The sequence below is a fragment of the Hyalella azteca genome, unplaced genomic scaffold, assembly GCF_000764305.2.
Source record: "Hyalella azteca isolate HAZT.00-mixed unplaced genomic scaffold, Hazt_2.0.2 contig16446, whole genome shotgun sequence".
In the NCBI taxonomy this organism is placed as follows: domain Eukaryota; kingdom Metazoa; phylum Arthropoda; class Malacostraca; order Amphipoda; family Hyalellidae; genus Hyalella; species Hyalella azteca.
The window spans coordinates 56,631-75,215 of NW_025946269.1; the positions used below are offsets into that span (position 1 = coordinate 56,631).

The 18,585-nt window shown below is 39.9% G+C and overlaps 1 protein-coding gene across 3 annotated transcripts in view; it reads right to left on the reverse strand.

The window, feature by feature from the left end:
- Nucleotides 1-638: 638 nt before the first annotated feature.
- The window catches only part of LOC108666057 (ataxin-2 homolog), a 20,827-nt gene continuing 2,880 nt past the window's right edge, over nucleotides 639-18,585 (reverse strand). The window contains exons 2-12 of one of the 3 annotated variants that reach the window (XM_047884902.1): nucleotides 14,753-14,809; nucleotides 13,487-13,622; nucleotides 12,568-12,799; nucleotides 11,319-11,473; nucleotides 10,527-10,726; nucleotides 9,860-10,251; nucleotides 7,867-9,677; nucleotides 7,341-7,635; nucleotides 6,891-7,054; nucleotides 5,818-6,541; nucleotides 639-4,308 (exon numbers count right to left, since the gene is read on the reverse strand). In XM_047884902.1, the coding sequence (XP_047740858.1) occupies nucleotides 4,262-4,308; nucleotides 5,818-6,541; nucleotides 6,891-7,054; nucleotides 7,341-7,635; nucleotides 7,867-9,677; nucleotides 9,860-10,251; nucleotides 10,527-10,726; nucleotides 11,319-11,473; nucleotides 12,568-12,799; nucleotides 13,487-13,622; nucleotides 14,753-14,809 (4,213 nt within the window). In that variant the 3' untranslated portion in view covers nucleotides 639-4,261. Of the gene's footprint in view, nucleotides 4,309-5,817; nucleotides 6,542-6,890; nucleotides 7,088-7,340; nucleotides 7,636-7,866; nucleotides 9,678-9,859; nucleotides 10,252-10,526; nucleotides 10,727-11,318; nucleotides 11,474-12,567; nucleotides 12,800-13,486; nucleotides 13,623-14,752; nucleotides 14,810-18,585 lie in introns of all 3 variants that reach the window. The other 2 variants (XM_047884901.1, XM_018152863.2) reach the window with 2 other exon arrangements.

The window sequence follows — 18,585 nt, forward strand, 5'->3', positions numbered from 1 at the left end:
AACGTTTCATAATTGATGAACTCTAGGTATGATGAACATAAGACCTTGAACAACGATCAAAATTGAGGCATTTTTTAAATAACTTTCGAGCTAGAACCAAATACTCCCGCCCAATGGCGAGATGGACTTGCACTTCGACCAACCTTGTATATGATAACCGAATAAGATACGAGAAAACGCTGCAAATTTAAAACGAATTAACAAACCAGTTTGCTATGTAGGAAGAACAGATTAGGAATTTTTTACCGAAACAAATTATATCAAGTATTTACAAAGGCCTCCGCGAGTCAAGTTTAATGCACATCACATGACTTGTTTACCATCACGTTCCGAATAAATATCACTTCTCAGCGTCTGGTTCAACTCACTAGACCCATCCAAACCAAGCCGAGCTTGCACGCCACCGACCTAGGGCCATGAGGATTCGGCAGCCACGCACAACAGATGAAATTTCAACAATCACGAGAACTCCCTATGTTATCTCCGTCATAATTCAAACAACATCACTATGTGCATATAACTCGACTTTAGCATAGATCAATTGACATGAAATTGAGAATTATATTGGCCGTGCGTCGATAGAATGGAAAGTTAAACTAGTTTCATGCCAGCAGGAGAGGACGGGAAGAAAACTCTGCTTAATTGCATATTTTATTGAATCGAGAGACGAGTGTTGCAGTTCCTAACAGTTGACGGTTTGCTTAGGAATGAATGGAGACTGACAAAAATATATTAGCAAAGAAGAGACGGACAAAATAATGATAATTGGTCCTTTTTTCCAGTACGACTGCGCTGATGAAATCGATAGCTAAAATGAACGAGCAGCCGCTCTTATATTAAATATTTAATTAAATTTGAGGCACAAATCAACAGGGGAGATGAACAGTACAAATAACAAAAAAACTTCACACGAATTAAAAAAATACAGAAGGCCATGGTAGAATTTTTTACAGGAACAATCAAGTTCAAATTCAAGCTAGCAATGGATGCAGAAGAACAGTTTCTCTGATAAATTTCAGTGACAAGGGAAGATGAAGACAATCTTATTTCAAATGGCAACTGATAACGAAACTCGCGCATATTTCTTTGATGTTGCGTTGACCAAGAAGAACGAAAGGCTGAAAGCCAATCTTAACCTCACTAATTCGCTGCCATGGCAACACAATGACAAACGCAGAACTTCCAAAACTGCAAGGATTTCCTATTGCCAATAAGCCGTAGAGCAACAGACCGCACAGGTACACCCCTGCACAATCCAGTTAAGCATGTAACCATTATATGCGGGGAGTTCATTTGTTCAAGCCATTGCTAAATGAATTTTAACAGTTACGCAATAAAAAAAAATAGAGTATCGCCGGGCCTTCCCGAAAAATAATATATATGGGTTTGGGTAGTCAAAACTCTTGCAATGGAACCTCTCAGAAGCCAACTATTGCCAGCTTAAGCAGATTTATAAAAAAAACACGTCGTCAAACGTCGACTACAGACAACTTAATTCCACGTCGGATGTTTTGAAACTTTCAATCAACAAGTATGAACAAATTCAGTATGTAGTATCAACCACTCCTCACTTGTGCAGCATCCACCGACGAAACTAACATAGCCAGCTCTTTACATAAATGAAACGAGGATTTTTTACTCCTATCTTGTTTTACAATGAATACGATGAAACAGTAAATTTTGCGCCACTCTAAATGACGATGACACAAGTCATCCTCTTAATGCTGCCTGGTGCTTGTGGATGAAGCCGAAACTTTAGAGTGTGTTTGATCACCGACCATTTAGGCAGCACGATGGTTTAGCTGGAGAATGAAGCTCTAGTTTCAATAGGTCCAAATGAGCGTAAATGCGTCACAGTAACTTGGAACCACATCGTAGAGTTGATGATTAAAGAATTCCCAAACTTCTAGACCTAAAGAAGCTTCTGAAACAAAATAATAACGCGACACCGTGCAACTGGTGCGCAATCAAGATCCCGGTTTATAGGAACAACTAATATTAAAATCTCTCAACTGCCATCCAAAGTAGTTGAGAAAATATTCCGATTTATGCTGCCCCAAAGTTCCTGACACGAGACAAACAGAAAAAATTAGCAATTTTGGCACAGCTCGAGCCGACAGGCGGAATGAAGCCACTCAAAGAATATTTCTGAAGAGCTGTAACTTGCCCTCAGATGGTGAAATTAACTAAAGTCCCAGTGTAAGAAGTCACCTTGGTAATAAATGGAGAAAATCAAGTAGAAACCAGACAATCGCTCTTGTCACACGGGTAAAATACAAAAAAAAAGAGGAAGAGGACTCTCTAAATTTTTCATCCTCAACAGTTCATTTCCTTGTTACCCACATACAAAATTTCATTCCGTAGCCTAGCGAATAGAAGATCATCGTAACTAATCATTCATTAAATCAAGCATCTGACGATTCAGACGCATCAGCCACTGCAAGATTAAATATTTTACCGCACTAACTTGATTAATCGCACATCATAATAATTTAAGTCTCTCTCTGGGTCCACGGCTCGAGGTGCGGCGCTGACTAATCACAAGCTACGCTCGTTCCCTGCTGCATCGACTGAGGATGTATTATAACCCAAGTTACATGAAAAACTAATGCTATCGACAACCCGAGGCTTCAAGAGCAGCCACCTTTAGTTGTTTTCGACACAATTTATGAAAATAAAAAACAAAAGTACCCTTAATAGGAAACTAATTTGATAAGACTCTTATGCGGATTCATCTATTAAGCTCATATTGAACCATCTCAGTCTAAAATGCAAACGTACATCTGAACGTTCAAAATGGTTGAATAAGGTCTGCAATTGGAAAGGAATGCTTCAGGTGTTACACTCTAGATTAGAATGAGCCTTCACGTGACGTTAATCAAAAACCACACCCCGAGCCGCGGTCACAGGAAGGATAAGCTAAGCATTGTTGCTACAGCAGGCGAAGAGCTCGCTCTACCCTCCTCGTTAAAACAACGAAACTTAAATGGCTCAGAGAGACGTAGGTTTAGCAGCAGCAAGCATAATAAGAAAATCATTGAGTCCTGTGTCAGCGACGAGGCCGCTTCGCTGCTGCACGTCTCTTCTCTAAAACGAAAGTGCGATTTTCTTTCGAGCCAAGAATTCATACATATCATGGAAAACAAACATCTAATCATCTCTTTTAGAGTACAGTATTTTATTGTGGGCGATTCTTTGAAAACGGGCAAATGCTCTATGGAAGAACATCCGCAAGATCTTGACCCGTCTGATAGGTTTGCACAAGATGAACGATCGTTCCCTGAGTTCACGTGCAAAACGATGCAAAACCTACAACAAAATAAAATACTTAATGTATAGACCAACATACGTCCACAAAATGAAATAGAAGACTGCGCATTAGCGCAATATTTAGAGAGAAATGAAGGCGCAGCATCCAGTTTTCGAGACACACGCGCGGCATCAGCTCCAAGGATCACTGAACTGATGGAATGAGCCGGACATTTAAAAACACGTTCCTCGCTCTGCTCGGTAGTAGTTTTCTGTTGAGGTAAGGCTAATATTTCAGGGCTATAGCCGAAGTTACTGTTCTGGGCATAAAATAATGTCTCTTTTTTCATCCGACGCTCACGATGACAATAGGTCATATCGAAGCAAGAAGCTGCCAAGGCGATTGAGGGACGTGGGTCATCAATAGTTGTTTGTTCTAAAAAGAAACGACAGCTCAGCATAGGACACGATAATTGAGAATCATTTCGCATGAAGGGAGCGCGTCTCAAACAATAACAGTGGGCAGCAGGTACAGACTTGAGAGACGCACCATCAGGTATAGTGTCAGAGGGGAAAAATTGCTTTCTTGAACGGTGCTGCGTGCTACCTTGCATGAATTCTGGTCCTTGATGTAGTTGATGACATTGCAAACTATGATAGACAAGTGAAGTCTTTTCAAGTGTTGATTCCATCTTTCCATGATTCAGTTTAAAACGTGACTGTGCACCATTCGAATGAACGTCGTCTCCAAGTGTTGAATAAATTTGGCAACGATCAAGGACACCGTGTGTGCCATCGTCCGTTCTCTCAACAAAACAGGTGCGACAATAGCAGCAAATAGATTGGTTTTTACATGTAGAGTTGCTCGCTTGCTCAGGAACACTTGATCCCCTAATACCCAAACAACATCGGCCTGAAGCATATTTGTTGATGCTGCGTTGAAGCCGACCGTAGGGAGCACACATGATCTTATTAACTTGATGATCGACTTGTGAAGATAGGGCAGCTCTGCTCACTGATGTTGCGGTGGGTGGCCGACCATAGGCATGCTCGCATGACCTGTTATCAAACAAATAATTTTTAGTAAGAATAATATAAAATTTAAGTCTCAACAGATATGTCAGCTATTTCACTCAGGTCAGTTAGGACTATCCAATCTAAGAGGGTAGCAATGTTTCAAGAGTTACACTTAGGCATGTAGGTCCAATACAATGCAATGCAAAGAATTAAAGCTAGGAGTTCCCATGCGTCATCAAACACGACACTATCTACCATACACGGGCCAACTCTAAATACTCATACATCTCAGGCACATACAATCAATCGGACTTACGGAGGGAGTCGGTATTCTCATTACAGAACGAGTCAGCAACTCCTAATTGTTGAATAAGTAAATCGAGTACGTTTCAAAAATCCGTTCGCTCAATTCTTACGACACTCGAAATCAAATTATTTTATTACAGTTGGATAGCTGGATAGTTCAGACAAAGCGTATCGTGAACAAGCAAAATTATCTACAAGAGGATGAATAAGGTCAGAAAAGATTTTGAGCCGCGAGCCGCAGAATTACACATGGCACTACATGCTTCACAAAGGCTCACTTATCACACATTATGCTGGTATAGAGTATCATTAATTAGGCGGAGCAGTGATGAGTGCAAGAACAGTTGAGCAATGAAGGAGAAATAGAACGACGGCGACAAGAGCCTTTACAAAGAGCCTTGCAATTCAGCAAAACAGGGAAGCTGCGGCACTCTGACCACCGCACCGAATACGTGACAACAAATCCTCAACGAATCTACATCCTCAAATTGTTTTATCTGAAGAGAAAAATAATATTCGTTCAACTTCTTCACATTAAAACATGCTATCCAGTATGGATGATAATGATTTTCAATGTTTCAGAATGTGGAATATTACGAGGTACAAGCACAGTACAAGTTTGTGCTGGTGAAACTATCTATACTACACCACACACATTCTGAAACTGAAATAGTTCAATATAACTGGAATTTCGAGATTCAAAAAATAATCGAGTTGACTGGCTTAGTCAAAATTGAATGCCAATACACAGCAAAATGTTAAAAAAACTCGAGAACAGGACATGTATGACACCAAGAGCGGTACGAAAATAAAGAGAAACCTCAACAAAAAGAAACATTTCAAGTTTTCACATCTCTTTACCCTTGAATATTCTCATATTACTCTCATATAACACTATATTGAGGACAACAACCCGTATAATGCAGAAGCACAATTGTTTGCGTAATAAACATCAAATGAGCCAGGAAGGTACACGAGACCGATAAAATACAAACAAAAAACGACTGAACAGACTGAGTAATAGTTTCGGGAATTCTGTAGAAAATGCGAGCGGAATAGGACCAGATACAGAGCTTCAAGGCATAAGATTGAAGAGAATAATTATAATGGTATATTGACCAGAAGAAGAGGGCTTCGAGGGCAGCTCAAGCAGTCGACTACTGAAGATTGTTTACTACGTATCTGTCACGAAGCTGCTACGATATGAAATACTGCGTGCAAGGACATGATTGTGAAGCACTTTACCTTGATATCGGACAGTGTGATACCCACCAAGGTAGATGTGAGGGTGGTGAGTGGGAGGAGGGTGGGAATGGGTGTGATGGTGGTGGGCGTGAGCCATTGGTCCTTGTTGCTGTTGTTGCTGTTGCTGACCGGCAGACTGTTGTTGAGAGGAGCCCTGTTGTTGCTGGGCTACTGAAGATGATGATTGCTGTAGATGAGGCCCTCCGCTTGATCCTGAAGGGGCAGCTGAGTACGGAATTGATTGCTGGACAGCAACAGCTGTCATCTGCTGCTGCTGTTGTGCAACGGCCACGGCATGTTGTTGTGCACTCTGTTGTGAAGGTGGTTGAGGTGGTGGCTGCTGTGGCATTAACATCAAACTGGGGCCTGCATACTGGCCTACAGTCACAGCTGTCGTCACCTGCTGGGGTGGTTGCGGCTGACCCTGATGGCCCTGAGAATTGTGCGTGACCATATGGTGATGCTGCAGATTCTGTAAGGGTGTCACGTGAGGGGACTGTCCGTGATACATGACTTGTTGTCCAGCAACTGACGTGATGGACTGAGCATGTTGCTGTTGTTGCTGGCCGCCGCTCTGTTGCGGCTGGCTGGAGGTAGGCGGTGGAGGAGGCAAGTGGTGAGGCGGAGCGGCCGGTACATACACAGCCTCGCCCATGTTGCCTAACATGGGCAAGTGCAATGGAATCCCAGTAGGTGTCATCATGCGCATCAGGCCGCCCGCGTACTGAAACGAAAAAGTTAGTTTGAACCACGAAATCTTTCTACACAAATGACGACAAATTATGACCCTAGTTACAAAAAAGGTTCATACGCCGCACTAAAAATTACCACTAAGAAATGGTTTTCTCAATGGCTCAAGCCACTGATCTTGCGAGCACACAAGAGCTAATTTCAGTTAACGTCATTCACTGGAAATCAAAAAGATTTTATTCAAGTATTAAACAAGGTGAAATTTGAACCTATATATGTATACATCAATAGCATACTAACGACACGCAAGAAATATGGGATAAGCGCCAGGGTTTGTTAGTCCCAGCTAGGACTAATTTGAACGGCGACAAACGGGAACTCACGTTGAAGGGTGCAAGCTGGGATGGAGGAGGAGCAGGAGCGCCGTGAGGAGGCGCCGCTGAGAGGAAAGTCCCCGGGGCAAGCTGCAGTTGACCACCGGTGCTCATGTGGGCATGCGAGAGCGCCGCGGCGCTGTTGGGTGCACCGCTGCCCATCACTGACGGCACTGCAACGGGCGGGCAAGTTAAGAACTCGGTACCTTGAACGGAACAATCACAAAATTAATAATTGTGTAAATGGATATATATGAGAGAATAACTTTACTTTGAAATTATTGCGCTAATAAACTTAATGTTTTGTGGAAGCAAATGAAATAGTTGAAAGCCGATAGGTAAGCTCAAAGCCTCACTAAGCTTTCTCAAAAATCAACATCGGGCTGTAATGGCAGAATAAGAAAAATTAGTTGAAACATACTCAGTTCTGCCATGCAAGCACTCGAATGCAAGACTGACCTCTTTTGACATGACGAGACGCCTGCAAAGGTACGGCAGCGTGTTGTAAATAAAAAGTTGGCTGCTGGAACCCCGCGGTTGGTACGGCACTGGCCGGCGATAGACTGTGGTGAGTCATGACGTTTGTTGAAGTCATGGTCAAGTGAGGCATATTTGCGTGCAGGTGTTGCATCTGTTGCTGCTGCACTTGGTGGGCCAAGGGCTGTTGTTGCAATTGCTGTTGATGCATCATTTGCTGTTGTTGTTGAGGCTGGGAAGTTGGAGAAGCCTGCGGACTTGCGGTATTGCGACCTCTCTGAGAACGCAGATTCCGTCAGAGAACGTTGTGCAAAGTGAAAGTTTACACAAAATGATACGAGATATCTAGTGGGTAATGAGACTGGGAACTATAATTAAAATTTGCATCGCAAATAGTAGCTAATACAAATCATGAACTGCAACAAGTTTCAAGTCATAAACAGCTGCTACAAAAAGTTCAAATATGAAAATTCCAAAAGCCATAAAGAGAATAAAAAAGTCTACTCACCGGAACAAAAGGCTTGGCATGAGGATTGAGCTCCTTAGGAGTGGGAACCGTTTTCAGTGTGTCTGACTGCTTGTCTGGGTCCTCAGAAGGGGCGGGAGAGCTCAATGCTGAAGGTTCGGTCTGTGCTGCAGGCACTGCCACCACGGAAGACGCCCCAGAGACGCTGGAGGATGCAGGAGGAACAGGGCTGGTCTTGGGTGTGGTGGAGGGACTTGCACTCCGTGGGACATCAAGAGGCTGAGCAGCAGAGGGTGGTGAGGATTGAGGCTCTTGCTTTATTGAAGGCCTTGGAGATGACACTTGATGCTGAGGCGGCGGAGGCAGCTGTTGCTGTGGAGGCGGCAGTTGATGCATTTGTGCAGAAGGTTCAACAGCTCCAGGAGGACCGCGAATCTGCTGAGGTGCACTTTCATGCTGAGGAATATGTTGGTTATGAGGCCCCTGCCTTTTATGGAACTGTGACTGTTGTTGCTGCTGCGGTTGTTGCTGAGTTTGTGGATGTTGCTGCGGTGGTTGTTGATGCTGCTGCGATTGCTGGTGTTGCGGTGGCTGTTGGTGCTGTAGCGGTTGCTGGTGCTGCTGAGGTTGTTGATGATGATGCTGCTGTGGATGTTGAAGCGGCTGCTGTTGTGGATGTTGTAGCGGCTGCTGTTGTTGATGCTGTTGCTGTGGTTGTTGATGCTGTTGCTGCAGTTGTTGATGTTGTTGCTGTGGTTGTTGATGTTGCTGCGGTTGATGTTGTTGCTGCTGTTGATGATGTTGCTGAGGTTGTTGATGCTGTTGATGTTGCTGAGGTTGTTGATGCTGTTTCTGCGGTTGTTGATGCTGATGATGAGGATGCTGTTGTTGCTGCTGTTGTTGATGTTGCTGCTGCTGTTGTTGTTGATGTTGCTGCTGCTGCAGTTGTTTATTATGCTGTTGTTGCAGTTGAATTTGCTGCTGTTGTTTCAATTGAGGAGGCAACCCACTAGCGGGTTGCTGATGCCTATTTTGAGGAGCAACAGGCATATTATGTGCAGCTTGCTGATGTTGTCGTTGAGTTGCTTCACCCGCCTCGGACTCAGAGAGTGTAAATTCACTGCCAAACTTCTTAAGATCAGCAGCAATGTGATCTTCCTTAGCTTGGTGATGCCTTTGGCCTCTTGCTGATCGATTGTCAAGACGATTGGTGTGATCTTCACTGCGTTCTCTTGGTGGGCGATGCGGATGGTTTCCTTGGTGCGAGGGAACTTGTTGTTGCTGCTGCAGCTGTTGATGGTGATGCTGAGGAGGAGGAGGCTGCTGTTGCTGCTGGTTTGGAATAGCTTGCTGTGGCTGCATATGCTGAGGATGACGGCTAACTGAGCCAGTATCACTTTGTGAATCTTTGTTATATCTCGTAGAATTGTTGTTTATGGGCAAATGTGAAGAAGTAGTTGAGTTACCATCTTCTAAACTATTGACAGAATTTACAATAGAGCTAATGGAACTAGTACTGCTGCTACTATTGCTACTATTATTTACATTACTGCCAGCAGTGCTGGTACCATCTTTGAATTGATCTTTAGCATTAAAATGCCGGCGATTACTATTATCTTCTTTCCTATTTCTATGATCCAGTGATCGATTATAGCCTTGCTGCTGCTCGTGCTGCTGAGGTTCTACGTATCTATTTTTATGCTGCACAGGAGGTGACTGTTGCTGTCCGATATTCGGCGACGCATCAGAGCGTTTGTCCTTCACGTCGCGAGGGGTGCGACCATCGGGCATGAAACCATGCTGCTGCTGTTGCTGTTGTGAGCCGCTGCTGTCCACTTGTCCCCCAACAGCACCTATTGGCAAAGAATGCATGATTGTGAACCGAATTATATCACAATTTGACTGCAGATACCTATAGTAAAAGAAAATACTTTTATTCATTATAAAAATACATAACATCATTTTTGGAAAGTAAATGTGATCGCAGGTAAGATTACATTTTAGCCTGTGAAAAAATTATTTGGTTTGTCCAAACCTCTTGACTCGCCATTTGTGGCAAACTTGTCCTTCCTGTTATCAGGTTTGACAGCCTGAGGCGGCAGGGCAACACCACCAGGAGGAGCGCCACGATCACGACTATGATGATGTTGCTGCTGATGGTGATGTTGTTGCTGTTGCTGGTGGTGATGGTGATGCGGAGGTGGCTGATGGTGCTGGTTGCCACCACCATACTGCTGCTGTTGTTGTTGTTGCTGCTGCTGCTGGAAGCGAGGCGGCTGGGAACTCATGTGTCTCTGATTACCGCGGCCAGCGTTGCCACCGCTAGAAGACTTCTGGACCCGACGGTTCGGAGGAACATAGAGTTGCTCACCGCCATTCGAGCAGCTGCCGCTCGCAGCGTCTGGCCGCATTACAGCCGAGAATATCCTGTGGGGGAGACGAATAGTTAAGTCTTGCAGACTGCCATAGTAATGCGGCGCTCCAGCGTGGCCTGGGACTTAAGTCCCAAAACTCATACTAATGATATTGAGGTTAACATACGTCTTTAAAACAACTCAAAATGTAGCTTAAAAAAAATTATATGAACAGAGCTGGTACACTATCACTCAAACAGTATATTAATATAAACAGAATCAAACGAGACTTAACTTATAGGCTGGAAAATTTAGGAAATTTTACAATAATTGTAATAATTTACTTACTCTTCTTCTTCCCTGTCATCATGATGAACTGTTTTTTCTTGTTCTATTTCCTTGGCCAGCTTGCCGGCCTGACGGTATTCATCGCTACTCTTGTCAACATTAATTTTAGTTGTGTAGCCTGTCATGTCTGGGCAGTAGGTGGACTCCACTCCAAACTTGTCCTGGTTTGTGCTGAACATCTCGTTAGCGTCCCAACCACGCTGTGCCAACATACATTTCATGTAAATTAAACACCTGCAAATGTTGTCTTATAATGATAAAATATGCTGTTCATTTAGACTAAGGAAAAAAATTTAGGTTCCAAATGACTATTACAAGGCAGCTAGTAAGAAATAACATTGACTAGAAGGTAGATACAGACCTCTCACAGCTCCAAATAAAAATTCATCAATCAATTTGATACCGTTTGAAATTTCATGCGCAAAAGTATTAACATTATTGATGGGACTTGTACTTATACTTACAACATTATTGATGGGCAAAATTGACTAACACTGGAATACAGTAGTAAATGTAGAGAAGCTGCTCGAAAACTTGGAATTTAAATCTCTTGGAAAATTTTTATTCTGGAAAACCTTTCAGACTATTGGTTCCAGTGTCACAGGCCACATACAAGCAGATGCAAAACTCAAAAATTACTCCAGCTTACACAACACACATATGTACTCGTGCACGTTTGCCACATAAAACGGTAAGGTAATTAAAATGGCTGTCAGTGGAGCATATCACATCAAACACACTTAACAGCTCTTCCAAAATAAAAAATAATACTTGAAAGACCTTATAACTGACCTGTCCTGACTCGAGCATCTCAGACAAGCCCTCTTCAAGACCCTTGTCAGGATCATCACTGGTCCAGGCTTCGAGCTGTCGCTCGCCATGCATGCCATTGGCCCCACCTCGTCCAGAGATCTGGCTGTCCGTTGAGAAGGGGGCGCCATGGTCTCCTGTGTTAAGAAGCTACAGTATAGGCAGAACTGTTGTGCTACAGTATAGGCAGAACTGTTGTGCTACAGAACATTACAGTAAAGGTATGACCATTCCCTAACGAAACAATGCAATAAATATATGAATGACTTGAATAAAGTGGTGCAGAGCTGTCCAATGAAAAATGTGATCTTGTGCACAAAAATTTGACTAAATAGCATTATACATATATGACAAGGTTATCCAACATGTTCTATAGTAATTCAAGAGATATATATAGCAATGATGTGATATCAAAGGAGCAGCCACCAGATATTTTCTTCCTACCCAAGCAGATATCATGATTTTGGTAAATCCCTTTCCATTTTCCATGTGTTAATGTTCATTGTTTTCAATTTCGATTGGTCGCATAATAAATATCACAATTTGAACTATATTCACTGTATTTAACGTCATCTTTAACTTCCACATTAATCTCAGTTGCAAATAAATTTAGATTTGCAAATAGATTTTCCAATTTAGAATGCAAAAACGTGTGTTGTTTGAATTTAAACTATCTGAGCCTGACACTTCTAGCATATGCAGCAATGAAAAGCTTAGTCCTTGGAAAAAATTTCAAGAAGGTACATCCAGAAAGACGAATTGGGATCAACAGGTTTGGAGTTAAAATGACACAAACAACACTGAAACCTGGCCACTTCTACACCAGACTGCCCTTCTTTGTGTCTAACTAAAGAGACAAACTCAAAAATGCCCTGCCTCCGCACTTGCTCCAAATCTCTACATTTCAGTGGCCATTGACTATTATGTAAGGTCTGCTTTGGTTTTATAGGTTGAGAGTTGAGGTAAGTGTGGCGAAACAGCCATGACGGTTTCATTCAAGTGAATTGAGGATAGGTTTAAGCAGTGACTGTGGACTCGTGGCTCCTCTGCATTCTAGCAATCAATTGCTTTGAATGTACTCACCCCTATGATGCTCATGCTACAGAAAGGAATATGAAGCAATTGTGAAGTTGAGCATAGTTGGCAATAGAATATGTACATACGTTCACAAGAGCATGGCCAAGTAAAATTAAAGTCAGATTTAATTAATTCCTCCAAAACAAAAACCTACCCTTAGGATCAGTTGTTAAATCCACATTGACAGTGTAGAAGTCAACAATTGAATCAGCTGGGAAGAGCATGAGGTCCTCCATCTTGGCAGACACTTCCATCACATTCACATCACCTTCATCAAGCTTCATGTCAGGGTTATTCATTTCGTGCACCATGGATAAAACCAGCTGCCCTGATGGGTCCACAGTGTAGAAAATGCCTTCATACGTCCTGTTATTTGTTGTATGAACCTGTACAAACACAATCAATTAGTCATTGAATAGATTATTTTATGAATATTAATTTTTCCCCAACAAGGAACAAGTGCTACAAGTGTACTCTCAATAACAACTCGGAATGTTTAGTCTGACAATACCCAAATCAAAATTTGGTGAATTGAGCAGTTAAGACAAAATTATTGTATACACGCAATGACCAGGGCAAAATTCCACAGTTATGCTCCCTTACTTTTCCACCCAATCGCTCTGTACAGCATGGTTGCTCTAATGCATAAAGACTTCCAACCTATTCTATAATCAGTTGTCACTTTTCATGCAGAAAATATACAACAGCAGTAAAGAGCAATTCTTTTATTATAATATGTTACCTATGTTCACTAATTCACCCTTAGAATCAAAGCTTGAGAATAACCAGTGTATTACTGGCAATTTGGAGCCATGGAGATAAGGGTCTTAACATTTAACATTTTTCATTTAAGGACAGCACTATTCTAAGATATTAGTTTAAAACACTAGGTTTTACTTTTGCAGCCAACATAATAGAAATGTCTAAAAGAATTTCCAAATTATGAATAAGGAGTTATCTGAAGGCATTTCAGCAAGTAGTTCTGGGTGGCTTCCTCAAACAATTGGTTGAAAGGTCCCTTGAGCTCATGCCACAATTTGGAACTTAGAAGGCAATACAAAAATTAATCTCACCCTAGTAACAAGGCCACATTGCAGAGCCATAGAGTTCATTAACCGATGATTTTCATAAAGTCCTGGGTTGCCATCAGTTGGAGATGTTCTGTCTCTGCGCTGTGATGAATTGTTGACGTTGCTGTTACTAACAGGCCTAAAACAATGAGAAGAAATTGTGCATGAGAACATACATAGAAACAGACTCATCACTTATAATATTTCATTAATAAAATTTCACAACAATTTTACTTTTAAAGGCCATAAGGAAAATTGAAAGATATTACACAATCCTTTCATGTATGTTAAATTATTTATGATAGTCATGCAAACTTGTGCACTAATTTCTTGCTTACAAAATTTAATTTTCAATGATCATTCTTTAATAGTTCAGCGATGAAGCCTCAAAGAGGTAATCATCATTTATTTTGAGCTGGAATACACAATTGATGCAACTTGGTCTGCAGCTAAAATTAGTCTCTGATATGAGGTTACCTACAAGCATCATTGCTCCTCAGTCAAAAAAAATTAGGCAAAAGCAATATTTCATGTAGTACATATAATGTATAACATCTAAAAAAATTAGGGTAAATGATCTAAATATTTTACTTAATATTTATTGAATTAAAATTTTATCAATGGTTGGACTTAAATTTGCTTTGAATGGGAAGCACATGCAAAATTATTACAGATAAACGCACCTTGTATTAGAAGTCTTATTATAGTTACTGTTGCTTCGAGGAGCCTTTAATGCCCATTGACAAAATTTTTCTGTCAAATAGTTTTTGAGTTGTGGTGGTTTTTGTAAAAAAAACGAAAAGTGGTCTAAGTTACCCCGCCGGTCTAAGTTACCCCATTTTACGGTATTACACAATCCTTTCATGTATGTTAAATTATTTATGATAGTCATGCAAACTTGTGCACTAATTTCTTGCTTACAAAATTTAATTTTCAATGATCATTCTTTAAAAGTTCAGCAATGAAGCCTCAAAGAGGTAATCATCATTTATTTTGAGCTGGAATACACAATTGATGCAACTTGGTCTGCAGCTAAAATTAGTCTCTGATATGAGGTTACCTACAAGCATCATTGCTCCTCAGTCAAAAAAAATTAGGCAAAAGTAATATTTTGCATGTAGTACATATAATGTATAACATCTAAAAAAAATTAGGGTAAATGATCTAAATATTATACTTAATATTTATTGAATTAAAATTTTATCAATGGTTGGACTTAAATTTGCTTTGAATGGGAAGCACATGCAAAATTATTACAGATAAACGCACCTTGTATTAGAAGTCTTATTATAGTTACTGTTGCTTCGAGGCATGCTTTTGTCATCCCTGAAAAAAAAAATCACTTGTCATTTTTGAAACATCACAGAACTAAACTTGGTGAGTGGCAAGGAAAGACTGTTAGCAGCTGCGGGGGAGCAAACTCTGAGAGTACCATTCAAGGCTGGCAGAGGAGATAAAAGACATTTTACCTACCACTATCCTTAGCCAAGTGCTATTTAAGACCAGTATATTTTAGTACCAGTATTGTCAATTATTTTTTAATGCAATACCTTACTTAGCCTCAGGGATTTATGTTCAAGAATATTATAGAAAGATGTATTTTAAGACCCATGCAGCATCAGCACAAAATCCACAATGAATTCATCAGCAGATTATTTTCAAGACCTAAAATATTGTGTCACTGCAATATCATAGATTTCTTTCTATATACCGGTACGTACTACAATCTTACAGCTCCAAAGTGACATTTTTTGAAAAGTTTGGAATCTCTTGGTTTCATCATGCACTCATGTTAGCAATAAGATTGGGAATGATTCATCAAGGAGGAATCTTGAGGCTTCAAAAATGCCAGGAGAGCTATAGTCATGACTTATAACAAGTATATATATGTGCAAACATTCATCATTTCCTTAGATTAATAATGAAATGTATATATACCTCTTAGAAGGTAAAAATATATCAAATTATCATACATACAAGTATCAATGATATGCAAAAAAATATATATAATTTTTTATTTTCAAAGTTGGTCCGAAAAGTGAATCATACAAGTATCAATGATATGCAAAAAAAAATATATATCATTTTTTATTTTCAGAGTTTGTCCAAAAAGTGAATCAAGAGTTGGCAATTGAAGCAGCCCATTGCAATCTTGTTTCCAGTCTAAAAAAACCATGGCTTTAATCCATAACGACAAGCTACTCATCAAATTGTGGCCAAACATTTGATGAAAATTCATTTATTAACATTTAAAATAATTTTGATAAAGAAATATACCTACAGTTGTGCAATCATCTTTTTAAATTTTTTCTTTTGCAATTTTCATTACATCCTTGGCTCCTTTTTGCAAAGCCACAAAATTTGGTGATCATGCACAAAAGTCAATATTTCATTGCTTTCTTAAAGCACTTTGTAGTAACACTGGCAAAATGCAGCCAAATAGTAAATGCAAATAACTTATAGATTACGAAGATTATGTGGTTATAATTTTAGATTCCCTTGTTCATTTCCAAATAAAAGTTGACGAAATAATTCACTAAGAAGAATATGGTTATAATTTCAAATACTTTGGTTCATTTACAAATAATAATTAACTGAATAAAGCTATCAGCTAAGCTTGGAGATCAGCACACAATGCCTACCATGGTATCATACATGAAATCTGATGGTCCATTATTTTGGTCTTTGGTAGTACTCTGCAAGGTTCTGGCACATTTGTACTTAGAAGTTAGATATATTCCACACTTATCCATTTGGGAAAAATTGGGAAGGAGCCACTCATGAATGAGACAAAAATGCCTGTACTTGTCATCAATTTCACCCATTTTTATGGCTCTTGCTAATTTTTGTATTAAAAAATTAGAAAACTGGCAGATTTACCCACAATGTGAAAAACTTGCCATAAAAAATGGTTTATGACCATAATACATTAGTTTTTAACCAACATTTTTTTTTTAATTCTGCTCAATATTTTGGATTAGACAAGGCCTTCTTTGTCACAGGAGATTCAATTCTAGATCATAATTTTCATACTTCAGAAATCTTATGACTCTAGGGACAAATTTTCTATGCATTAGGAATTTTGTGAACCATCTTATAGTTTTATCAACAATTAGAAGATAATTCATCTAGCAGGAATCTTGCAGTGAGGCCAGGTCTAAAATGTATTGTACTGCAAGAAAGATAAACCAGTTACCTGCTAGATTTACTACTGTCAAACGGGGTAAAAAGGGACGGTTTAGAGCATTTTTTGGTAATAACTTCTTACCATGAAACATTTCAGAAACAAGTGTGACGGTATGAATATTGTGATTTTTTTTTTTTAGGAGTACCTACCCTTTTGACCACGTGTCATGTTGATAATGTTCTTTTGCTAGATTAGTGACTCAAAGTGATTGCATATATTTTTTGGGATCTCGTTACTGTGATATTATTTCGTATGATTACAAAATGTGTGAGCATATTTTGTTTCATGGCTGTAATATGGAATCTTGTCTAGCTGTGGTGTTTGTAGGATTTAGTTAGTGTCTTGGGACGAGAAAGGTGTAGCTCCAACATGATTGGTTGAGCCGCTCCTGACCTCGTTATAACGCGCGCTAGGTAGTCGTGAACGATGGAGAGTTTGGTCTCTTAGGAATTAGTTCAAGATTATTAGATTTTTAACTGTGATTAGATTGCCAAATGATTACAAGTATGTTGAATTTATTGTATTATATTATATGTGATTTGGCAGTGTATTAGGGCTAGAACCCCTAGTCTCTGCGGTTTGTTGTTGGCATCTTGGTGCGGTTAGTTCCCGTACCATTTGCTGTACGATTTGGTGATTTGGCAGTGTATTAGGGCTAGAACCCCTAGTCTCTGCGGTTTGTTGTTGGCATCTCGGTGCGGTTAGTTCCTGTACCATTTGCTGTACGTTTCTGTGATTAGGTGTATTAGGGCTAGAACCCCTAGTCTCTGTGGTTCGTTGTCGGCATCTCGGTGCGGTTAGTTCCCGTACCATTTGCTATCCGTTTGTGATTTCGTGGTGTATTAGGGCTCATACTGTGTGGTTTTTCGGCTGTCTGTACCTCTGAAATGTCAAGCCTTTTTCCGCAAACTTTTGGATTAAGAAGAATAACAAATTGTGATCCTTGTATGAAGAAACTTGTATTTGCCTGAAGATTACCAGTATACTACAAAAACTTCGTGTTCATTACTCCTTTCTATAATGTAAAGGAATTTAGAGCCGGACCAAAGAGCGACTCTTTAGCCCTTGTGTTTAGGATCAGAATGAAAGTCTATACCAAGTCGGCACGCTACCCATAAATATTTCAACTTTGCGATGGTTTTTCCAGTTACACAAGTTTAGGCTCATTTTATAGCTCTTTGTGAGGGCTATCCAATGGCATCTTCAAAAAATTCCATATGCTATTTGTAAGGTGCCAGACGCAAAATAAAAGTCCCAATTTACCCCTGAGAACGGGGTAATCCGGGACACTTGCAATAAAAGTTAATTTTAAAATGTTTGAAGCATGCAGAGTGTACTCATGTATTACTAACAGTACTTTGAAGTCCTCCTCTTTCATTGTAGATGTTGTAGATGTAAAATAAATGACAATTTCTGAGATTTTTACTTGTTTTTCCTTTATTGATATTATATTACCATATTAATTACCATATTATTAATGTGATATTACTGTATCCATGGACATGGCATTGAGCATTGACAATGACCTTGTCCTCTACAAGCTTCATATCAGCAGCCATGTAGCATTTTTTCTGTATCTGTAAGCTTACAGGATGGTTTGTAATTTTGCACAATTTTAATTGAGTCAAGTGATTTCACTATAACAAAAAAGATCATGAAAAACATACCTGAAACAGAAAATAATGTTTTAGTGACAACCATCATATGTTTTGGAGAAATAAATCATAGTTTAGGTCAATTACTTTTCTTTCTATGATGCCCGGGGCACAATTCTATATATAGCATTCTATGTACAAGTTTGTGATGACCGATGATGCACCAATTTTTCGATAAGTGAATTTTTTTTTGCTGAGCGAGGTAAATGTAATCAAAATTCTTTGTTGTTAATCAATTTTTTTGTTAACTGGAACCTTTG